The following is a 22,618-nucleotide window of genomic DNA, read 5'->3' as shown; positions in this document are numbered from 1 at the left end:
TCCCGCCCTTTGGGCTGCTGAAAATTGTTGGTCACGGTTGGTGCCACCAACCGGGACTAAAGGTGGCATTAGTCCCGGTTGGTTTCACGAACCGGGACCAATGCTCTTGCTATATATACACACTTAGCAGTTTTTGACCAAATCACTCACTTCTCCCCCGACGCCCCCTGCTCCTCCTCGTCGCCGTCGCCGCCCAACGCCCCTGCTCCTCCTCGTCGCCATCGCCACCGACGCCGTCAGGCTGCTCGCCTTCGCCGTCGCTGCCGCCACCGACGCCGTTAGGCTGATCGCCTTCGCCGTCGCCGCCGCCCCTGTGAGCACAACCCCTCCCGTCCCGCGCCCCTGCGCCCCTGTCCTGCGCGGCCGCCGCGCCGCCGCCCCTGCCCTGCGCGGCTGCCGTGCGCCGCCCCTGCCCTGCACTGGCGCCACGCGCCGCCCAGCCGCCACTGCCCTGTCAGGCCGGCGCCGCCCCCCCCCCCCCGATCTGTTTTTTCATGTATATATGGTGTTTTTTTCAGATTATATGTATATGTGTGAGTATATGATTGTATGTATATATGTTCTCTGTGTATATATATGTTCATGTATATATGCAAAATATAGATGCTTGTTTTATATATATGCTTGTTTTTTATATATATGTAATGAGTTTTTTATAGAATATGATGTTTTTTTCATAGATGATCCCATATATGATGTATGCACAAATGTGGATGAAATATAATGTTTTTTTGTTCACAGAACATGATGTTTTTTTAATTCACAGATTTTTTTTGTTCATGATCAGGCGGGACGTTGAGGGATAATAGATGTATTTTTTCAGAATTTTCTATCGTGCATAGACGGATTTTAGACCACGGGAGCACCCCCTCCCTATCGTTGCAAAATTTGCTAAGTGATATTAAGAAAGGAAGGAAAAGAAGGATAGGAAAGAAGAAAATAAGAAGAGGAAAGAAAGAACAAGAGGAGAGGAAGAAAAGGAGAAATAAATAAGAAGAAAAAAGAAGAAAAAGAAGAGGAAAAGAAGAAAGGAATAGTGGAGTAGAAGAGAAAATAGAATCGAGAACTAGGGTAGAGGGTCGAGGGTTCAAGGGTTCTATAGGGTCGAGGGTTCCAGGGTCGTATGGGGGTCGAGGGTTCCAGGGTCGTCGAGGGTTCGAGGGGTCTGGGGTCGCCGAGGGGTCGAGGGTCGTCGAACATGAGAGGAAGAAGAGGATAAAAAAAGAAGAGGAATAAGAAAAAAAGAGGAGAAGAAAGAATAGAGGAGAAGATCTCCTCTATTCTTTCTTCTCCTCTTTTTTCTTCTTCTTCTTCCTCTTTTTTTATCGGGAACGAGGGTCGTCGAGGGTCGCCGAGCGGTAGAGGAGAAACCCTAAATAGAAAGTATCGTCGGTGTGAGATACATGTACCGTCGGTGTCGGACACTACATCCACGTCCCACAAGTGGCGCGGGCTTCGACGCCCACGTCACTTGTGGGACGTGGATGTAGTGTCCGACACCGACGGCCACATGTATCTCACACCCACGATACTTGCTATTTAGGGTTTCCTCTACTGTTCGGCGACCCTGACCCTCGACGACCCTCGTTCCCGATAAAGAAGCAGCGTCGAGGCCACCCCAAACCCTAGAGAAGCAGCGTCGAGGCCACCCCAAACCCTAGAGAAGCAGCATTGAGGCCACTAATTAATATTAGTTCTACGTTTGCCACTAATATATCCATCTGTCATGTTTGAATAATAATTGCCATGTTGTCAATATTTGTAGAAACTATGGACACCGCCCGAGATGAAGTACAAGAAGAGTTGTTGGGGGACATAATCGCACGAGGAAGTGATGCCGTCTGCTTGTTGTTTCTCAACGACACCGATGGTCTGGAAGCAGCTGGCTATGATTATGATGGCTCCGGTGACCTAATGCCGACGCAAGAAGGAGACCGTGAGGACGGCTCCGGTGACCCAATGCCGGTGCAAGAAGGAGACCGTGATGACGTCTCCAGTGACCGAACCGAGTCCGGCCAGGTATATATATTAGTTAAGCTTCTGGTGACTAGCTAATTGATGCATTCATTGTTTTGGTATGTACACATATTAATTAAGTCTTTGTTCTTTTTTCTAGCCCTCCGGATCGAGCACAACTTCGGTAAAGAGACGAGGCCCGAAGAAAAAGTTGAGCTCGGATGAAAAGTTTGAGATCATAGCAATCGCGCCCGACGGCCAACCGATTGAACCCCTCCGGACAAAGAGCGCATTTGTTGCTCAGTGCGGGGTTTTGGTTAGGGATAAGATCCCGATCAGCATCCAGCAATGGTTTAAGCCGGCTACAGAAGACCCTGAGGTGTCTTATGTCAATGATATGCAGAAAAATGATCTTTGGACTGAGCTGAAGTCAAATTTCACCCTACCGCCAGAGGATAATCCAGAGAAGCCAGTTAAAGAGCAATTAATCAAGTCTTTTGCTCTTAAGAGGATGGCAGAACTATTCAGGAGGTGGAAGAAAGAGCTGAATAAGTTTGTCAAAAATAATGAGACCAGAATTCAAGGGCAGATATGAGAAGATCAGAGATCACTGGCCCGCATTTGTGGCCCACAAGACATCGAAAAAGAGTAAGAAGATGTCGGCGACAAACAAGAAAAATGCTGCGAAGAAGAAGCATCACCATCACACGGGGTCAGGTGGCTACCTCGTAGCCGGCCTAAGTGGGCCAATACTGAGAATGATCTGGTTGATAAAGGGATCGAACGAGAGACAATTAACTGGACAGACCGTTGCCGGACTTGGTTCTTCGGGGCTGGCGGAACCTTGGACCTTGTAACAGGGAAGTGCATTTGGACGAACGATCAAATGGACATACCAGTCAGGAAGCTTCAGCAGTATATCGAAGCAGCGCAGCAAGGGACGTTCTTTCCAGACAGAGAGAACGACGAGCTCACAATGGCCCTCGGGAATCCTGAGCACCCTGGACGGACACGAGGCACGCCAGGCTCCATTCCGTGGAAGGTTGGGTTTCCGGACGCAGGCGGTTACAAATCCCATGAGAGGAGGAAAAAAGTGCAGCAGACCCAAATGGAGGCACTGCAAGCAAGGGTACAAGCGATAGAGGAACGAGAAGCAAATCGCAGCAAACGTACTGCCGAAGCTTCCCCCGAAGCTACCCCGCCATCTCAGCGGAGAAGCAGCGTGGCTTCCACCGAGCTGCTTCAGCCGGAGCATGCCTTGACGGCTTCTGCCAGCTATCCCGTGGATGCTATCACGGAGTCTCAAAATTGCCACCTTATGACGCAATGGATGAATTTGAAGGTCAAGGCGGCTGTTGGCTCTGTTTATCCTACTGAACCTGGCGCAACTTTTCACTGCCGGCCGATTCCAGAAGGATATGCTAGGGTGATGGTGGATGAAATAACAGAGGGATTTGAGAACCTCCAGCTTGACCACCCTACCGGTGAAGGGGAGACTAGGCTGGGGTCTGCTCTGAAGACTCCATGCCTATGGCGGAAGGAGCTCATCAACCTTCCGAACTGGACGCCTCCGCCGCCTCCTCCTCTGGCAAGTCAGGGCAATCCGCCTCCTCCACCGCCTCCTCCTCCGGCGAGTCAGGGCACTCCACCTCCTCCACCGCCTCCTCCTCCGGCGAGTGACGATCAGGGCACTCGACCGGCTCCTTCTCCAGCGCGTGGCGGCACTCCGCCTCCTTCTCCGCCTGCGCCGACGCGCCCGAGCAGCCAGCCTCCTCCTTCTCCGCCTCGTCAGCAAGGGCGGAAGAGACCTGCCGCCGCTCCGGCTGCTCCGGCGCGTCGTAGTCCTTCTCCTCCGCCTCGTAAGCAAGTAAAGAAGACAACCGCTCCGTCTGCTCGGCCGGCGTCTAGCAGTACAGCCAAAGGCGGGAGGACATACAGATTCGGTCCTTCTCTGAAGACTCCAGAGAAGTTACCATACGAGAGGACCCCGGAGGAGAACGCCGAGATCGCGCGAGCCGAAGTGGATGACTGGTTTCAAGGGTTGAAAGCAAAGAGACATCCACCTCCGGAGGAGAAGGTAGATCCGGTGAAAGTGAAGCGCACTCTGGCTGCCCTAACAAAACCACCCAAGTCTCCGCCGAAAGGAAACTATGAGCGCACTATTGGAAAGGAATTTGCCAAAGCAGAGCGGTCGGGAAGTACGGTCAGTGATCAAAGGCTGAAAGAACGACGAGCTGGGAAACAAATTGTTGGAAATATGCCCTAGAGGCAATAATAAATTGGTTATTATTATATTTCCTTGTTCATGATAATCGTTTATTATCCATGCTAGAATTGTATTGATAGGAAACTCAGATACATGTGTGGATACATAGACAACACCATGTCCCTAGTAAGCCTCTAGTTGACTAGCTCGTTGATCAATAGATGGTTACGGTTTCCTGACCATGGACATTGGACGTCGTTGATAACGGGATCACATCATTAGGAGAATGATGTGATGGACAAGACCCAATCCTAAGCCTAGCACAAAGATCGTGTAGTTCGTATGCTAAAGCTTTTCTAATGTCAAGTATCATTTCCTTAGACCATGAGATTGTGCAACTCCCGGATACCGTAGGAGTGCTTTGGGTGTGCCAAACGTCACAACGTAACTGGGTGGCTATAAAGGTACACTACAGGTATCTCCGAAAGTATCTGTTGGGTTGGCACGAATCGAGACTGGGATTTGTCACTCCGTGTAAACGGAGAGGTATCTCTGGGCCCACTCGGTAGGACATCATCATAATGTGCACAATGTGATCAAGGAGTTGATCACGGGATGATGTGTTACGGAACGAGTAAAGAGACTTGCCGGTAACGAGATTGAACAAGGTATCGGGATACCGACGATCGAATCTCGGGCAAGTATCGTACCGCTAGACAAAGCGAATTGAATACGGGATTGATTGAATCCTCGACATCATGGTTCATCCGATGAGATCATCGTGGAACATGTGGGAGCCAACATGGGTATCCAGATCCCGCTGTTGGTTATTGACCGGAGAGTTGTCTCGGTCATGTCTGCATGGTTCCCGAACCCGTAGGGTCTACACACTTAAGGTTCGATGACGCTAGGGTTATAGGGAATAGATATACGTGGTTACCGAATGTTGTTCGGAGTCCCGGATGAGATCCCGGACGTCACGAGGAGTTCCGGAATGGTCCGGAGGTAAAGATTTATATGTGGGAAGTCCTGTTTTGGTCACCGGAAAAGTTTAGGGTTTATCGGTAATGTACCGGGACCACCGGGAGGGTCCCGGTGGTCCACCAAGTGGGGCCACCAGCCCGGAGGGCTGCATGGGCCAAGTGTAGGAGGGGACCAGCCCCAGGTGGGCTGGTGCGCCCCCCCCACCAAGGCCCAAGGCGCAAGGGAGAGTGGAAGGGGGCAAACCCTAGGCTCAGATGGGCCTAAGGCCCACCTAGTGGTGCGCCCCCCTCTCTCCCCCCTTGGTCGCCCCCCTAGATGGGATCTAGGGCTGTCCGCCACCCCTAGGGGTGGAAACCTAGGTGGGGGCGCAGCCCCTCCCCTCCCCCTATATATACTTGAGGTTTTGGGCTGCCATAGACACGAGAACATCTCCTTCTTGGCGCAGCCCTACCTCTCTCCCTCCTCGTCTCTTGCGGTGCTTGGCGAAGCCCTGCTGGAGTACCACGCTCCTTCACCACCACCACGGCATCGTGCTGCTGCTGGATGGAGTCTTCCCCAACCTCTCCTTCTCCCCTTGCTGGATCAAGGCGTAGGAGACGTCACCGGGCTGTACGTGTGTTGAACGCGGAGGTGCCGTCCGTTCGGCACTAGGATCATCTGTGATTTGGATCACGACGAGTACGACTCCATCAACCCCGTTCACTTGAACGCTTCCGCTTAGCGATCTACAAGGGTATGTAGATGCACTCTCCTTCCCTCGTTGCTAGATTACTCCATAGATTGATCTTGGTGATGCGTAGAAAATTTTGAATTTCTGCTACGTTCCCCAACATAAATTTCCCAGCTCGGCGAACAAGCGAAGCAATCGTGCCCCCCGCTCAAGGTGCCTAGTGATAACGTCGCTAATGATCCGAGGATGGTGCCCGGTTATAGCAATCTTGCTGATTACCTGCCCGACGATGTACATTATGAACCCATGGAGGTGCAGATACAAAGATACGAATACGGGAAGCCTCTCGTCAAAGATGAAAGATCTCTATCAACGATGATGCGAAGATTGCATGATTGGTACTTGAAAATCTGCAGAGACTCTGGGGGGAGGAGTACTTTGTATGTGAAAGTTAAAAAGGAGCATGACCTCATTGGAATTGAACTGTTGCCTGTTTCATTTGAGGAGTTCTTTCAGTTTTTCAATCAATTGGCCCTCGATAAAACAACGGTCACCTGCTACTGTCTGTAAGTAGTACTACTTCTGTCATTAAGTCTCACTATATAGCTCAGCTCTTTCATTGCATGTATTTATAATCATCCTCACTATATTATGCAGATTGAAAATCGACGAATTGAAGAAAAGACAAGTCGGTGATATTGGGTTCATTAACACATATCTCATAGATGTAACTCAGGTTAAATTTCATGCCGCAGATACCGAGGCCAACTTGCTACGATCGTTGGTAATAAATGAAAACAAAGATATAATACTCTTTCCTTACAACTTCAAGTGAGTGTTACTGTCTTGTGCGTATTCGGTTTCCCTTATATATATATATTAGTCAAGGTTATAGTAATGTAATTGATGAGTTATGCACGTGTGTGCAGTTACCACTATATTCTCCTAGAGATTAAGCTTGAGCAGGGACTAGTAACTGTCTTAGACTCAAAACGAAAAGATCCCCAGGACTATGCGGACATGACTGAAATGCTCGAGAAGTAAGTTAAATCGATCATTATCCACCATATCAGCAACTTTGTTCATTTCCTGATATATCAAGTAATTGTTTTCTTTGTCTGGCAGGGTTTGGAAAAAATTCTCCAAAAAAGCTCCAGGACTCCCGAAGAAGCTGCAATTTAGACACCCGAAAGTAAGTACTATAGTAGCATGTTCCGCACATCTCCTATTGATTTGGCATTCTTGCTTATCAGTTTGGTTGACCTCTATTTCTTGTAAAGTGGTTGTGGCAGGAAAAAGGGAATGATTTCTGTGGATACTACGTTTGCGAGTCCATCCGCCACACGACCTGTGAGCGGGGCTACACTGACGAACAATATGAAGTACGTAAATAACAACATTCACAATTTTATTTTATTACCATCATTTGTGTTGAGTTTCATTCATTCATATATATATATATATATATGTATTGACCCCCTTCTTCAAATTAGATGTTTCGGAAGCAGGATGAACTCCTAGCACCAGCTTGCATGTGAGCAATTCAAGAGGAATTGGCGGCATTCTTTCTTGACCACGTGATCGCTGAAGACAGAGAATACTATGTGGACCATGAGTCCGTATGATTATATTTGTAAGAGATAATTATTGTATATATGTAGCCGGTAGTGTCGGATAGATATACGAGAACTTGTTGTTCGACCAATCTCTCGGAGAAGGAGAGGTGGTCGATATCACTTCTCTCTGTATGCATATATGTTCATGACGATCTTCTGTTTCCTTCGTTTGCTTACTAGCTAGCAAGTGTGTCTAGTCCTCTCTATACGTATGTATACTACGTAGCGTCGATCAAGCATGGACATAAGAGAGGACACTTCTCTCTATTAATTATAGCTAGCTAACACAATATATGAAACACCTAAATTAACCCCCCAAAACCCCCAACCCCTCCCCCCTTCAAAAAAAACAAAAACCCCAGCCACAGAAATGCTGACGTGTGGATGCCTATTGGTCCCGGTTGGTGCCACCAACCGGGACCAAAGGGTCTCCTGCCTGGGCTCCGCGCACAGGCCACGTGGAGGCCCATCAGTCCCGGTTCTGGATTGAACCGGGACTAAAGGGGCAGGGCATTAGTACCGACCCTTTAGTCCCGGTTCAGGAACCGGGACAACAGGCCCTTTTTCTACCAGTGTTTCCCAGCTCGTCATTATCTTCTGTTACCTGCCCACTTGGCTTAGTAAGAGCTGTGATACGATTCTTCCTTCTCCTCATCGACGCTCTCTGCTGAAAATACTTTGTATTCTTGTCCCAATATGTAAGCCAATCCACTCTAGGCCTCTGCCTGTGCAATATCTCTTCCCGTTGGTACAGCTCTGCTAGCATGTCCGTTACCTTTATCTCTAAATGGCTAGGGCTAGTCCGGCCTCGTATATCCTTCAGAATTTTGAGCTGGCTCATAAGCTGTTTTATCTCCCTCTTAATGCTACCAAAGGTGTATTTGTCCCAGGTGTACAAATGCTCAACAAGTTCCTTTAACTTCTCCTGTACTTCTGCCGCCTATGACACCTTGTGTTCACCATTCCACTTGGCCTCAACAAAAGTATTTAAATCTGGGTGCCTCTCCCACATCACCTCACATTTAAAATTCTTTGATTGATGGCTCTCATTATTATCTTCCAACATCTTCAGAACTATAGGACCATGATTCGAACACGCCGCCATTTTGTTTACCACTTCTGCAAAGGGGGAAATCGAGTTCCACTCCGAATCTGCAACAGCCCGGTCTAGGTGAACGCGGGTGTATGATCCACCTGAGACCTTTCTCTCAAACGTCCACATCCTCCCTTTGTATCCAAGATCAGCAAGACCACAAATATCTAAGGCATCCTGGAATCCATCCATTTGTCCTTGCCCCCTCGGGTTAACTCCATCATGTTCCGATTGCAGGAACACTTCGTTGAATTCTCCTAGCGCCACCCACGGCAAATCTGGTGTTCCTACTATTGAGCATAATATTTCCCATGTCTTATAACGATCTATCACTTGGGCCTCCCTGTACATGCATGTTAGCCTCCAAGGTCTCGGTCCAAGCTCACCTATGTTAACATTAATATGATATCAAGAATAACCCTTGACGTCTAACTTTATTGCATCATTCCAATAGATTACAAGTCCACCGCTCCTCCCGGAGCTTCCAGCAACAAAAGATCTATCATAGCCAAAAGATTGAGCTAGCATCTCGTCACGTACGTTAGGTAATTGCATCTCCACTAAACACGGTATGGTTGGGGGCAAAATTGACCGTGAGAACATGGACCTCCGGGAGCTCCTGTTTGGCGCCTTAAGCGCCCGAACAGGTTCCTGGCGCCCGCTGCAGCGCCTTGATGGGCCGGATCGATAGAGAACATAAATCACCAAAAAAAGGCAAAACCGTGGCTGCTTAGGAATCAAACTCGGATCGATAGAAAACGCAAGGCTTGTTTGAGCTTACCTCACCACCACACCGATTGGTCACTTGTGATTTTTCTTGCGCGAACTATATATAAACTAGTATGGCCGCGAGATTTATTATCATTTTTTATTTTACTTTTATAAAATTGTGAATTAAAAAACGTACATTAATTTTGAGACAAAAGTCCACAAACTTAAAAAAAGTTCATCAATTTTGAAAAATAGTTCATTAGCTTTGAAGAAAAGTTCAGAAACTTAAAAAAGTTCACCAAATTTGAAAAAAGAGTTTAAAAGTTCATCGTTTTTTAAAAAAAATTTCATCAAAATTGAAAAAAAAATCATTGAATTTGAAAAACATAGTTCACGAATTAGAAAAAAGTTCATCGAATTTGAAAAAAACAGTTCGCCGAATTTGAAAAAAGTTCATTGAATTTGAAAAAAACAGCTCACTGAATTAGAAAATAGTTCACCGAATTTGGAAAAAACGTTCATCAAGTTAGAAAAACGCATTAGATTTTAACATAATCCACGCATTTAAGAAGAAAAAAGGAAAACAAAGAAAAAAGAACAAGAAATAAGAGAAAAGGAAAAGAATAAAAACGTGCACGCTTTGAAAAAACCCGATGAAGGAAATAATAAAATGAAGAAAAACGCAAGGTAGTGTTTCCACCTGTTACGTAGGAGGTCTGGGATTCCTAGTTCGACTCCCCCTCGCTGCGTCTTTTTTTAGGTGTTTTAGAACAAGGGAAAAAACGCCATATGGGCCGGCCCATCGCGTGCAACGCCCGTTTGCAGAATACACGTTAATGGGCGCCTGTAGCGTCAAATAGGATTCGCCACCCCCTCCGTCTTTTATTTTTTGAGAGTTAGGTCTCCTCATTAGCTATCGGGCCGAATGGCAGCCGCCGGCGCTGCTCGAACAGACGCCGCCCAGGCCCATGTGCAGCCCAGCCCAGGCCCTTTTCTCCCTTTCCTCTCCCACTGTCGTCTTCCCAATCTATTTCCGCAAGCGAAAAAAAGGTCAGCCGTCGCGTTCGTGTTCGTCCCGTCACCCAATTTCAAACCCCACTCTCTCCCCCCGCTCCACTCCCCACCTCATCCGATGGCCACCGCCGCCGTCGACCCGGTAGAATCGACGCCGGCCACCGCCGCGACGCCGCACGCCGGCCCCGCTCGGCCGGATCCCGCGCGCCTCGTCCCCGTCACCCCGCGCGAGCTAGGGTTTACGCCGTTCCGCGACCCCCCTCCCCCTCCTCGAGGTACGGCCGGCGCCGCCCTTCTTCCGTTTCCTCTGGGGCTCGAGCTCCTCGGCCGACTCGCGGCCGCCCGCTGCGCAAGACGCTCTCTTTCCCCCTTTTCTTCTTTTTCAAATCCCTCCGTGCTGTTCCGGGCGCAAGATTGGCCTTTTCTTGTTTTTTTTACCTGCCAAATCTTGGCCTGCTGTCTGTGTTGCTTGCCGGAGGCCGGATTCCTTCCCTGGGTTAGCTAGCCAGCGGAATTGTATTTTGGCCACCTGCCTTTCTTGCAATGAAATCAGTCGAGTGGTGGAGATAATTCAGAGAGCCTTTTGTTTGCAGAAGAAGAGGGGGCGCTGCCGAACTCGTCGGAGGGGGAAATTCAGGCGCCTGAGTGGAAATCTCTTGCCGGATCTCAAGCTGGTCCAGAAACCGAGGTAAACCCCTCCCCTCTCTCATCTCTCTCTGTATGCGTGAACAGATCATGTGCGTTCAGCTGTGTATGTCTTTGTTCTGCCCATGGGTCTTCCCTCCCTACCCAAGAGCTGTTTTTATTTTTCCATACTGGCAGGTTTATCATAATTGTTTTGGTTATATTGACATGGTTTATTATACTTTTTAGGGCGTGAGGACACCTGCAAGTTTGGTTAAGAGCACCCATGAAGCTTTGGCGCAAGAAGCATTCACCGATGAACGGCATGCGCAGTTGGATGCACAGATACTAGTCAATGCAGATCTTTGGTGAGTTATTATTACTTGCAAGTCTCAACAGTTATGTGAGTTTTTCCAATTTAATTTTATCTTCTTTGTAGCCAGGGAAAGCCACTAGCAAAGGCCGCCATATGCCCTGCACGCGACTCTCCTCCTCTAGGTACAGAGATGCCAGTCACTCGGCCTCTGCCTTTTAATTTCTGTCCGAACCTTGCCCCCTCTTTCTTTGGATGCAAATAGGGTTTTTTATAGCTGCCAAAGTTTGGGCTACTGATATTAGTACTTTCTTGAGGTTGGATTCCTGCCTTGCATTGGCTAGATTGCGAAATTGAATCTTGGTCACTTACCTTGCTCGAAATCAGTCCAGTCGATGTAATACAGTGAACCTTTTGTTTGCAGAGGGAGCACTGCCAAATTCACCAGAGGAGGTTCAGACCCCTGAGTGCAAACCTTATGCCAAATCTCAAGCTCTTCCAGAAACTGTGGTAAACCCCTCCCATCTCTGTATGCATGCACAGATCATGTGCATTCAGCTGTGTTTACTCATGTTTCACTTCCCTCCCACATGGTCTGGCTCCCTCCCTACTGAAGAACTGTTTTTATTTTTTAGAATTTATTTTTAATACTGACATGGTCTGTCATAATTGTTGTGGTTAGTTGTAATATATTGACATGTTTATCATAATTGTTAGCATGTGAGGACACCTGTAAGTTGGGTTAAGAGCACCCGTGAAGCTTTGACGCATAAAGCATTCGCCTATGAACTGCATGCACAGTTGGATGCACAGATACTGGTCAATCCAGATCTTAGGTGAGCTATTACTACTTGGAAATCTCAAAAGTTATGTGAGTTTCTCCAATTTAATTTTATCTTCTTTGTAGCCAGGGAAAACCACCAGCAAAGTCCGCCCTACGCCCCATGCACAACCCTCCTCTAGGTATGGAGACGCCAGCCGCCTGGCTTCTGCTTTTTCATTTCTGTTTGAGCCCCTCAATCGATAGCTTGTGCAGCGAGTTTGTGATTTTGCTGTGCTTGCTCACGTGCCCAAGTCACCTTTGCCGCCCCTCTTTTTTCTTTCAAATTCATATATACTTTGGGTGTAAAATAGGATTTTTTATAGCCTTCCAAAATTTGGGCTACTGATGATTTACCTGAGGTTGGATTCCTGCCTTGCATTGGCTAGATTGTGAAATTGAATCTTTGGCCGCTTACCTTGCTCGAAATCAGTCAAGCTGATATAATACAGAGAGCCTTTTGTTTGCAGAGCGAGCACTGACAGATTCATCAGAGGAGATTCAGACTCCTGAATGGAAACCTTATGCCGGGTCTCAAGCTGTTCCAGATACCGAGGTAATCCCCTTCCCCCTCTTTCCATCTCTCTGTGCATTCCATGCAGGTGTGTTTGCTCATGCATCACTTCGCTCCTACATGGTCTGGTTCCTTCCCTGCTGAAGAGTTTTTTCTTTCAGAAATTAATTTTTTATACATGTCAATCCTTTTGGTTAGTTGGAATATATTAACATGATTTATCATAATTGTTAGGGTGTGAGGACACCTGGAAGTTCGCTTAAGAGCACCTGTGAAGCTTTGGCGCATGAAGCATTCACTGATGAACAGCATGCGCAGTTGTATGCACATATATTAATAACTGCAGATCTTAAGTGAGTTATTACTTCTAAGTCTCAACAGTTATTTGAGTTTCTGCAATGTAATTTTCTTTTCTTTTTAGACAGGGAAAACCACCATCAAAGGCTGCCATGGTTCTGGCCTTTGGACAACCTGGTATGTGCAAATACATGTCGATGTAGATTCGCTGCTGTGCTCTGTGTTTACCTTTTCTACCCTTTAATGTTTGTGATAACACACAGTGGAGGGTCAGAAACATGCTTGGGAGGAGGTTTGGCGTGCTGCTGTTGACAGATACCAGAACCAAATGTCACCACTGGGCTTTGAGACACCTTTTAGTTCCCAGAATGGTAAGTTCGTTATATTTTGCGGTAGATCAACTGCTTATATTATTTTTGTTCCATCACTAAGTAAAACTAGCACAGTGGCACACACACATCTTTCCTGCAAAAAAATAGTTTCACATAGGATTTTAGTACCACCATATTTTCAAAAGACAACTACAGTTTAGATAACTGCAATAATTATAAGAGCGTCAATTCGTCTTATTTTTAAACTTTTTCTGCTGTTTTTGGTGCAGAAACTAAGAATCCATGAAATGGTTAATGATTTATGATGAAAAGTTAACATGAGAAATGTGCTGTTAAATTACCAATTATATTGTTTTGTTAGCTATTTTATAGAAAAGTTTTCATCATAAAATATTAACATCTGTCAGTGCCATCAAATTTAACAGCTAGTTTGCAATGTGTATCAGCTAGTTCGCAACTAGCTGTTAATGATTATGATGAAAAGTTAACATGAGAAATGTGCTGAGAAATGTGCCATCAAATTCAAAACCAAACAAGAGATCAAATATTCCATCTCAATGTGTATCAGCTAGTTCGCAACTACACATCGTGGTACATGTATTCTGTATTTCCAATTTTCCTGGGTTTTGTCATCTTGTTCTTTCATCATTTTTAGATAGTATTTCTCTTTTAATACCTCATATTACATTATTTTAGTCAAATATGTTGTGATTACCTCTTGAAAAAAAATATTTGGATAAATATGGGCACAAACTTCTGTGTACAACTTTGACCATTACTTTTATGTAAATATTTAGAACGAAATGTATAGAAAGTACTATATTTTTCACAGCAGATATACAGAGTTCTTGAGCTTTGGGATACTTGGACTACATGCTTTCAAAACTAGCTTCTACAAACAAACTTAACATATAATTTTCCGAATTAGCTGAATATCTTATTAGTAAACATACATATATTTGCAAGAAAGAATGAAATCTTCTTTAAGAAAAAATATCTTCACTAAACGTGCTGACAGAATGTGACATACCATTTTAGGCCCGTTAGAACCCTCTCCTAACAGCATGAAGAATTTTGAGGAGTTTGAGCTGAAGGAGGCACATTCAGAGCTCGTTGATGCACAGACTAGCAAATGGCAGAACCAGAAGTCACCAGTGACTGGCTTTGAGACACCCATCAAGTCTGTGATAGGTAAAGTAAATACCTTGTCTTATGTGATAAATCACATGCTTATATTGTTGTTCTATCATCACTAAATAAATGAGTTTGCAGGTTATTGCGCAGCTCAAGGTTTGGATGTTCAGAATGGCGGAGAGGTTCAGCTGGCAGTCAGTTGTGCTGACAAACTAGATCAAGAGCCACCTGATGACAGAAAGATAAATAATACAATCTATGGTGGGCTAGAGTCTCGTTGCGGCAGCACTCCCTTGGAAAGTTCAGAAAGCTTGACGGAACTGGACTCATGTGTGAAATGCGGTAAAGATGGGCAGCTGCTGAAATGTTCCAGCTGCTTCTTAGCCGCCCATGCTAGCTGTTTTGGTTCATCGGTGATATTTGATGACTCTGGCCATTTTGATTGTCCTGTTTGCTATTGCCGAAAAGCTGCTAAAGCAATGGAAAAGGCTAAGAAAACATATTCTGAAGCTAGGAAAAAATTATCTGTTTTCTGCAGCGGCTGGAAGCAATTTTCTAAGGAACACAGTGAGCTGATGAATGGCTTTCACACAGCTAAAAAGCAAGGTCAGTCTGAAGCAGCTGAGCTATGTCGCAAGGATGGAGAGCCTAGTCATCTGAAAGAAAATGGTACAAGTGATGCTTGTCCTGAGAAGGTAGTCACCACAAAGACAACCATTTTTTCGAGTTCTGAAAATGCAAAATCCCATGGAGACAGCAATAGCAATTTGTCTCGTGAAGCGCCATATTCAGCTCGGGATAGATTCAGTTCTGTTGCAAATCGCAACATTGGGGTTGGCAAAGAGAATTGTCTTATGAATTCTCCCAATTGCAATTTTTCTGATAGACTAGGAGCTATATCTTCGCGAAACATAAGCCGCCGCAAAGTAAGCTTTCAAGAAATGGGGACAGTGGCACCAAATAGTACTTGGAAAACATTGAGGTACCAGGATCAGTTCGTGCATTCACCAGCAAGGAAAAGATATTATCCATACCCACCCGAGCATTAGTAAGTGCTAAGTACTTCTTTTTCCAGTTGCACTCTTTGAATTGTTATTACTTATTAAGGATGCCTGTGACCTGTGGTTAATTTAGATTCAGATTACAGAAAACCCCCTGATTTATACTTGCAATTAAATAATGCTGTGCCATGGATGTTTGTAGGCTGGAACCTACCAAGTCACAGTTTCTCCTGCTTAACTGAATTATTTAAGGTTGTTAGTTCAGTATCATGATAGCATGATCCATTTAGCTTCGAGATGGTATAAGCCTGAGAAGAATAGAAATCTCTAGAGTGAGGGGTAACTATGCCATGTACTGGTACGAGGGAAAGTCAGTCTCTTCATTGATGGATAATTTTGGATTTGCAGTAGTTTTCACACTCGTGGTTAGTTCGAATGAATTTATATTTAGGACGGTGAAATTAGAGTGTACTCTACTCTGTACCTATCTGCATATGACGCTGGCCGCTGTGGCCTGTGGCATAGGTATGGACATGTTGTTACTGTTAAGCAGTTTTGCGTAGGCACATAAAGTAATCTGCATGGCAGTGTACCCTCTGCTGTGCAGTTTCACATCTGACGGTGCACGTACCAAAATAATCCACACACATGGAAAAGGGAAGCACACATTAAAATTTCTTTTACAATAGCAGTGTTTCGAAATGCAGACGCCCCATTTGTTGTGAAAATACCCTTGTTTCCATCTAATGTGATGATACATGCTCTGTTTTCATAATCTCAAAATCTGTGTTGCAGCTACAGTCCACACACACCAGCTATGAGGAGTCCGCTGGCGCCAAGTAAAACGCCTTTTACAGGTAAAACGCCTTTTACATCGACAACCGCGAGGCGCAAGATGATCTTCTGGACCGAGGCAGAGGAGGTGGCTCTGAGGGTATGCATCTTGGTCGTAATTTCATTGGAATACACACTGATCGATATGATGGATGGCTCAGGGAGGCTACCATGGAATTTCATTGCTAACTCTGAACCACCTCGTGATTGAGCTGGGCCAGCATTTTTCATTCAGTTCCCTGGTTAGTAGGTAATGTGCATGTAAACTGTGCGCGTATTCACGCACTATTTTTCCACCGGTTTCAGGAGGCGGTGGCGAAGTTCGCACCGAAGGGGGAGGCCGCGAAGGAGAAGAGGTCCATCTCATGGGTGCGCATACACGAGTACTGCAGGGAGTCAATCCACCCCACGCGCTGCCCGGACGACCTGCGGAAAAAGTGGAACCGCATGAAGAACAAGCTGGGTGTGTGTCCTGAAGACGGCAGCGTAGGAGACGGCTGCTTCTGAAACACCAATCCTCATCTTGCTGTTGTAGGTGGAAGGGAAGAGAAGTGGCCGCGCCCTCAGCGCTCTACGGGCGAAACGTCTCTGCCCTAGAGGTTTGTTTCGCCCTCTGTTGTATATGTGGCGCGGCGGGCGATCGTCTGTCTATATTTATGTTGAGTTGGTGACTCCCTCCGATATATGAACCAACAACGTATGTGGACATGCATGGTGGCTGGGGGGAGAGGTTTCAGTGAGATGGATGTGCATGGATGATGATGATGGCAGCTGGGAGGGAGGGGAACTGCACATCCGCCATGTGGACAAGACTCATGCTCCAGGCTATGTGTTGATGAACTGTATGATGGAAGACTTGTAGTCTCAGCTAATTTAATCTTATGTACTGGAGTACTAAGGATGGATTTCCATGCCTGACTGACTGACAAAAATTGTTGTTTCCAGCGGCTGTGCTGGGAGTGTTATATTGTTGTCTAATAATAATGGACAACTTGTTGTTCTTCTCCCTTTTGCTGACAGGCGAAACTGCTCTGCGAATTCCCGCAAAAAAAAAAAACTGCTCTGCGAATTTCCGCAAAAAAAGAAAAACTGCTCTGTGAATTGATTGGTAGTACTGTTTCTTTTTACTCTGCATATTAGGTTTGTCTTGAATCAAGCTTTATAAAGTTTGGCCACATTAATATAGAAAAATATTAACATCTACAATGCCAAATAAATGCAGCATGAAAATATATTCCATGATGGAACCAATGATGCTGAACTGGTATTGTGCATGTTGGCATTTTTTCTATGTAAGAAAACCTAATGCGTGAAGTAAAAAGAAGCGGAGGGAGTAGTAATATGTTGCATTCTCCTTTTGGACCCGCCGAGTTAGTTTCTGCCTCGTTCGTGCTGGGTCTGTGTGGGGTAAGCAACAATGATTGAAGAAATAAAGATATACAATATTATATCCTCTCTCCGGTCTTAAATATAAGTTTTTTTTTAGAGATTTCAATATGAACTACGGATCTATATTTATATTTAGGAATGGAGGGAGTAAATAATAAGAGAAGAAGACAAGAGGGGCAAAGTGGTCACACAATGCTGCAGAAAAAACCAAAGCATCTAACTTTTGAATTAGCAACCCGTAGGTGCAGGACAAATTATCAAGTGGAAAAGTAAAGTGTGGGTTGAGATCTGATATCCCATCGGAAAGGAGAGCCAAGGACACCTGTTTGTCCATGTAGAAATGTAAAATTATGGACGTTGACATGTCCTAATAAAAATTGACCGTTTTGTGTACTGGATTAGGGTCCACTCGTCCGGCCTTCGCCTTTCTCCTTGGCTCGACGGTCCACACGTTTCAGACCATCGTCGGCGGCTACTCCTGGCGGCGGCGTCGAGCGACTTCCTAGCTCTGGTGGGCGACACGGAGCAAGTGAGGCGCGGCATGGCACGCTACGCGTCGAAGAGAGGCGGTGAGCTTCAACCACTCTGTCTTCATGAGGAATGCTTTGCAGGGTTCGGCTTGTGGCATTCATTCACAAAGTAAAGGAAATCGATGGAAAATAAAATTTTCTCCTTTTTTTTCGTTCTAAAAAGAAGATATATATAGAGAGAAAGCAAAGGGGTAGAGAAAAATACTCCCTCCGTCACTTTTGTAAATCGTTTCAGACAGCTTAAAAATAGGCTGTTTTGCACATTATCTGAAATATCTTCAAAGTCTTATAAAAATGAATAGAAGGAGCAATAAACAAAAGGGCAAAGGGGTAAAACCGGAATAAACAAACAAACAGAAACGACCTGGGCAAAAGACGGTGAGAGACCGACTCGCGTCCCGTCCCGTCCGTACATAAACCCGACACGACCAAACCCACGAGAGAAGAAGAGAAAAAAGAGACTCGGCTTGCTCCATCAGCAAGGAGGAAGCGGAACGCGCGAATCCAACTCCGCCGCCGCCGCCATGAGCGCCATGAAGTTCTGCCGCGAGTGGTACGCACCTAACCGACGCGCCTCCCTCCCTCCCTTCTTCCTCTTCTTCCTAACGACGGCCGGAGTTGATCGACCGGTCGATTTTGGTTAAAAACTGACGGAATTGGCGGTGGCGGCAGCAACAACATCCTGTACCCCAAGGAGGACAAGGAGCGGCAGGTGCTCCTCTTCGCCTGCCGCAACTGCGAGCACCAGGTACCCCCACCCTTCCCCCTCTCGCCGCCGCCCCCTTTACGCAATGCCGCGGTTCATCCTCGACGCCCCCAAATCCCAGCTAGGGTTTTCGTTCGGCCCCAATTCGCCGCGGCCTCGATCGATCGTACCCGTCTCACAGACCAAATCGCACGCACGTGTCACGTCTCTCGAATGCTGGCCGGCCGCGCGATCGATCCCCCGCCCCAATCTCCACCGGTTAAACATTTTTTTTTGTTCCTGTCAAGATTGATAACCGGCCGTGTCATGCTTGCATTTCCCCTCCACACAACAGATTATCATTTACCGTTGCCCTACGGACAAACTATACCCGAAACAAACGTCCTCTGTTTCACCAATCTGCGGAAACTCGGAAGCAGAGCAAGTGTGTTTCACAATTTCTTGCTTGCTTGCTTGGTTGGTCCAGGAGGTGGCCGGCGACAACTGCGTCTACCGCAACATCGTGCACCATGAGGCCGGGGAGCGCACGCAGGTCCTGCAGGACGTCGCTTCCGACCCCACCCTTCCCCGCACCAAGGACGTCCGCTGCGCCGCCTGTGGCCACGGCGAGGCTGTCTTCTTCCAGGTCCATGCCACCAACCTGTTTGTTTATTTGCCTCTTATCTCTCTCTCTCTCTCTCTCTCTATATATATATATATTATATATATATATTATAATATATATATATATAATATATATATATATTATATATATATATATATGGCTTCAAATATCATACATGATTCGTCATATGGCGCTGCACACTTTTTTTCTTGCAAAACCCGCACCTTGTTACTGTTGCTGTCGTGCACCAAATGTTGCCCATTTTGAACTTATGCTGAGGCATGCATCTATAACTCTTTACCCCTTGTATTCTATAGCCCCCATGTCTGCAGTCCAAACTGCATCATATCTCTGGTTTGTGCCTTAAATGATATGTTTATGCAACACTGCTAACTGATTGACCACAGGAACATAGCACTCAATCATGTACGTACTCTGTAGAATGAATGCAACTTTAACGAAGTTGGCTGTCAGTTATTTTTCCTCTGTTTTTATGGTACATCAACATCTACCTGCCAATCTTGAATGTTCTTAGTTACAAAATGCCCTTTGTATAATTTGACTGAACATGGCTGAATACAGCAATTATTAACTTGTTGCTGTGTTTATGATGATGTGCAGGCTACAGCAAGAGGGGAGGAGGGGATGACTCTGTTCTTCGTGTGCTGCAACCCCTCTTGCGGCAACCGGTGGAGGGAGTGAACGATTCGCATCTCCTTCCCGCGGAGGCTACCGTCGACCCGTGCCCTTTAGGATCATGCTCTGGAATTTAGAGTTTCCGATAGCTAGCGGTCTTGTTAGAGCACAAGAGAGCTGAACTTGTGAAACATATAACTGTGGTTTCAGTACTTGCTCGTGACCATGTACTTAATTTACAAACCCTTATGTCTCTAATCACATTTTATAGGTTGGTTCTTGCCTATCCACTGTTAATTCCTCTGTTTTTGATGTCCTGCACAAAGTGGGTTATGATCGTCATCGTGCAATTGATTCAATTTTGTATCCAGTGCGACTTCCCAGGAAAGAAAAGACAAGCTGGTTTGTAGTATTCTGTGATTATATGTGGACTGGATTTCTGAATGTGAAAGTACTGGATGCCTTGTTACCACCATCTAGATGTGTCAAAAGAGGTGAGGTAGACAGAAGACTTGAGCTATCCTGAAGAAACAGGAGATGGCATCTCTCCCTGTCCCAAGTGTGCAGGCCATGGTGGCGGCCACCGGCGGAGTCGACGTGCCGCCAAGGTATCTCCGCCCGGCTGAGGCGGTCGCTGGCGACGCTGAGGCCCAGATCCCCATCATCGACTACCAGAGGCTGCTGCTGGAGCAGGAGCTGGACCGCCGTGGCGAGGAGTCTGCACTCCTTCACAGGGCTTGCCAGGACTGGAGCTTCTTCCAGGTCAGTTCCTTGGCTCAAAATTTCCATTGCTTCATCTCTGTTGTGGTGTGTTGCCTATGTTTCCTCAACCCAAGAGAACTACTTCCAGTAACTGGTGTTTGCAGCTGATTAACCACAGCGTGCCAGACGATGTGGTGGAGGGAATGAAGGCCAGCATCCAGCAGTTCTTTCAGTTACCCATGGAGACGAAGAAACAGTTTGCTCTGGAGCCAGGGCAGCTGGAAGGCTACGGTCAACTATTCGTCTTCTCGGAGGATCAGAAGCTTGATTGGGCTGACATAATTTACCTCCACACGCAGCCACATGAGAGCAGGAACATCAAGCTCTGGCCAGACCAGCCTGCTAGCTTCAGGTATGATTGCGATTGTGATTCTTTGCTGCCTGCGGCTCACACACTACTGTTCAGCCTGATTACAATGATGGCATGATACTTTTTATTCGTTGTCTTCTTAATTGTTTTGCCCTACCTGGGAGGGCAAATTGGGTGGAAAATAACAGTTTTAAAAACATTTTTTGTTGACTGTACTTGTCTCAGTCTCTCAGATAACTTTTTGTTGTCTCTAATTTTTCCTACTTGAGAGCGTAAATTAGGTAGAAAAACTATAATATAAAATAACATCATTTCTAGCGCAAATTGTGGTTCCAAGTCTTACGGTACTAGATGGAACATTCTAGTGCAGTTCTTACCCATGATGTGTGTTGTTGCACTTTGAATCTCATTCAGATCGACGCTGGATAGATATTCTGATGCTGTGAAGGACGTATCAGACTCCCTTTTGGCCACGATGGCGAAGAACTTGGGACTGGAAAGAGAAGTGATCACTAACAAATGCATTCATGGAATGCAGTCTGTCAGAATGAACTACTACCCCCCATGCGCCCAAGCAGAGAAAGTCGTTGGCTTATCCCCGCATTCTGATGCTGGTCTCCTAACCCTTGTCCTCCAAGTGAATCATGTACAAGGCCTGCAGATCAAGAGGAATGGCAGATGGCTTCCTGTCAAGCCTGTCTCGGGCGCTTTCATCGTCAACATCGGAGATATGTTTGAGGTGAGCTCGCGCAGCCGAACACCGATATGCTGCTGTCTGCTGATGACTATATGTTGTATGGCGCAGTATGCTTGCAGAACTAACATATCATCAGCCAAATAAATTCATTCTCATTGTTTGTTTTGCTTTGACGAGGACAGGTCTTCACGAATGGGAGGTACAAGAGCATCGAGCACCGGGCGGTGGTCGACCCGAAGGAAGAACGGCTGTCGGTCGCGGCGTTCCACTTACCAAACATCCACGCCATGATAGGTCCTCTGAAGGAGATAGCGGCACATGAAGATGATGCCTACATGACGTTGGACCAAGAGAGCTTCATGAAGCTTTTCTACGGGACAAAGCTTGAGGGGAAGAGCTTCTTGGAGCGGCTGAAACTAAACTAGCTGGCTAGCAGCTGAATGCTCCCATACATCAGGTAATAAGCCATGTTGGTGCAGGTGGTTTGCAACCGACCATGCTCCGGAATTTAGTTTCCGATAGCTAGTCGTCTCATTCGAGGCAAATAGAGCTGAACTTGTCAAACATATGTTGTGGTTTCAGTGTGTGCTTTGCAAACCTGTATTTATGTCACCTAATCGCATTCGGTCCATTGTTTCTACTAGCCTATCCACTGTTAATTCCTCTATATGCTGCTTGATGATTTTTTGTACAAAGTGGATTATGTGCTGTGCGGTCATGAGGTAGCTCTATGGTTTCAGCTTCCATCCAGTGTCAAGTTGATTCCCATGAGATAGAAGAAAGTTGATCCCCAGAAAATAAAAGAAGAAGAGGAAGAAGAAAACAAACAAGTTGGCAGTTTTCTTTATGGTTGCTGTAGCTGGAC

The 22,618-nt window shown here is 46.2% G+C and overlaps 3 protein-coding genes across 5 annotated transcripts; all 3 read left to right on the top strand.

Annotated features, from left to right (window-relative positions):
* Nucleotides 1–10,276: 10,276 nt before the first annotated feature.
* On the top strand, nt 10,277–17,123 carry LOC125511586. 3 transcript variants are annotated; one of them, XM_048676995.1, is made up of 15 exons: nt 10,277–10,525; nt 10,844–10,938; nt 11,124–11,242; nt 11,314–11,372; nt 11,612–11,694; nt 11,905–12,023; nt 12,095–12,150; nt 12,478–12,563; nt 12,756–12,874; nt 12,943–12,995; nt 13,082–13,189; nt 14,189–14,341; nt 14,423–15,332; nt 16,081–16,219; nt 16,426–17,123. In XM_048676995.1, exons 1-15 carry the CDS (start codon nt 10,369–10,371, stop codon nt 16,624–16,626), a joined length of 2,457 nt encoding a protein of 818 aa, XP_048532952.1. In that variant the 5' UTR covers nt 10,277–10,368; the 3' UTR covers nt 16,627–17,123. The 3 variants fall into 3 exon arrangements, with proteins under 3 accessions (XP_048532952.1, XP_048532951.1, XP_048532953.1); XM_048676994.1 differs by having other exon boundaries at nt 11,612–11,697; XM_048676996.1 differs by lacking the exons at nt 11,314–11,372; nt 11,612–11,694; nt 11,905–12,023.
* A 1,334-nt stretch (nt 17,124–18,457) lies between these two features.
* Nucleotides 18,458–20,281, top strand: LOC125511585 (DNA-directed RNA polymerases II, IV and V subunit 9B-like). The gene is made up of 4 exons (XM_048676993.1): nt 18,458–18,591; nt 18,711–18,786; nt 19,211–19,369; nt 19,970–20,281. Exons 1-4 carry the CDS (start codon nt 18,563–18,565, stop codon nt 20,048–20,050), a joined length of 345 nt encoding a protein of 114 aa, XP_048532950.1. The 5' UTR covers nt 18,458–18,562; the 3' UTR covers nt 20,051–20,281.
* Nucleotides 20,282–20,469: 188 nt separating this feature from the next.
* LOC125511583 (2-oxoglutarate-dependent dioxygenase 11-like) lies at nt 20,470–22,396 on the top strand. Its single transcript, XM_048676990.1, has 4 exons — nt 20,470–20,746; nt 20,851–21,098; nt 21,471–21,795; nt 21,936–22,396. Exons 1-4 carry the CDS (start codon nt 20,522–20,524, stop codon nt 22,176–22,178), a joined length of 1,041 nt encoding a protein of 346 aa, XP_048532947.1. The 5' UTR covers nt 20,470–20,521; the 3' UTR covers nt 22,179–22,396.
* Nucleotides 22,397–22,618: the final 222 nt, after the last annotated feature.

Source organism: Triticum urartu, chromosome 5 (genome assembly GCF_003073215.2).
Source record: "Triticum urartu cultivar G1812 chromosome 5, Tu2.1, whole genome shotgun sequence".
Lineage (NCBI taxonomy): Eukaryota > Viridiplantae > Streptophyta > Magnoliopsida > Poales > Poaceae > Triticum > Triticum urartu.
Note: the sequence above shows the minus strand (reverse complement) of the source record. Positions and strands in the feature narration are given on the sequence as shown.

Coding starts and splice junctions, on each gene's coding strand:
- LOC125511586 (XM_048676994.1), top strand. CDS start 10,369: ATGGCCACCGCCGCCGTCGACCCGGTAGAATCGACGCCGGCCACCGCC. Junction 10,526..10,843: donor CCCCCCTCCCCCTCCTCGAG/GTACGGCCGGCG, acceptor TTTTGTTTGCAG/AAGAAGAGGGGGCGCTGCCG. Junction 13,190..14,188: donor ACCTTTTAGTTCCCAGAATG/GTAAGTTCGTTA, acceptor ATACCATTTTAG/GCCCGTTAGAACCCTCTCCT.
- LOC125511585 (XM_048676993.1), top strand. CDS start 18,563: ATGAGCGCCATGAAGTTCTGCCGCGAGTG. Junction 18,787..19,210: donor GCCGCAACTGCGAGCACCAG/GTACCCCCACCC, acceptor TGGTTGGTCCAG/GAGGTGGCCGGCGACAACTG. Junction 19,370..19,969: donor GCGAGGCTGTCTTCTTCCAG/GTCCATGCCACC, acceptor GATGATGTGCAG/GCTACAGCAAGAGGGGAGGA.
- LOC125511583 (XM_048676990.1), top strand. CDS start 20,522: ATGGCATCTCTCCCTGTCCCAAGTGTGCAGGCCATGGTGGCGGCCACC. Junction 20,747..20,850: donor AGGACTGGAGCTTCTTCCAG/GTCAGTTCCTTG, acceptor TGGTGTTTGCAG/CTGATTAACCACAGCGTGCC. Junction 21,796..21,935: donor ACATCGGAGATATGTTTGAG/GTGAGCTCGCGC, acceptor TGACGAGGACAG/GTCTTCACGAATGGGAGGTA.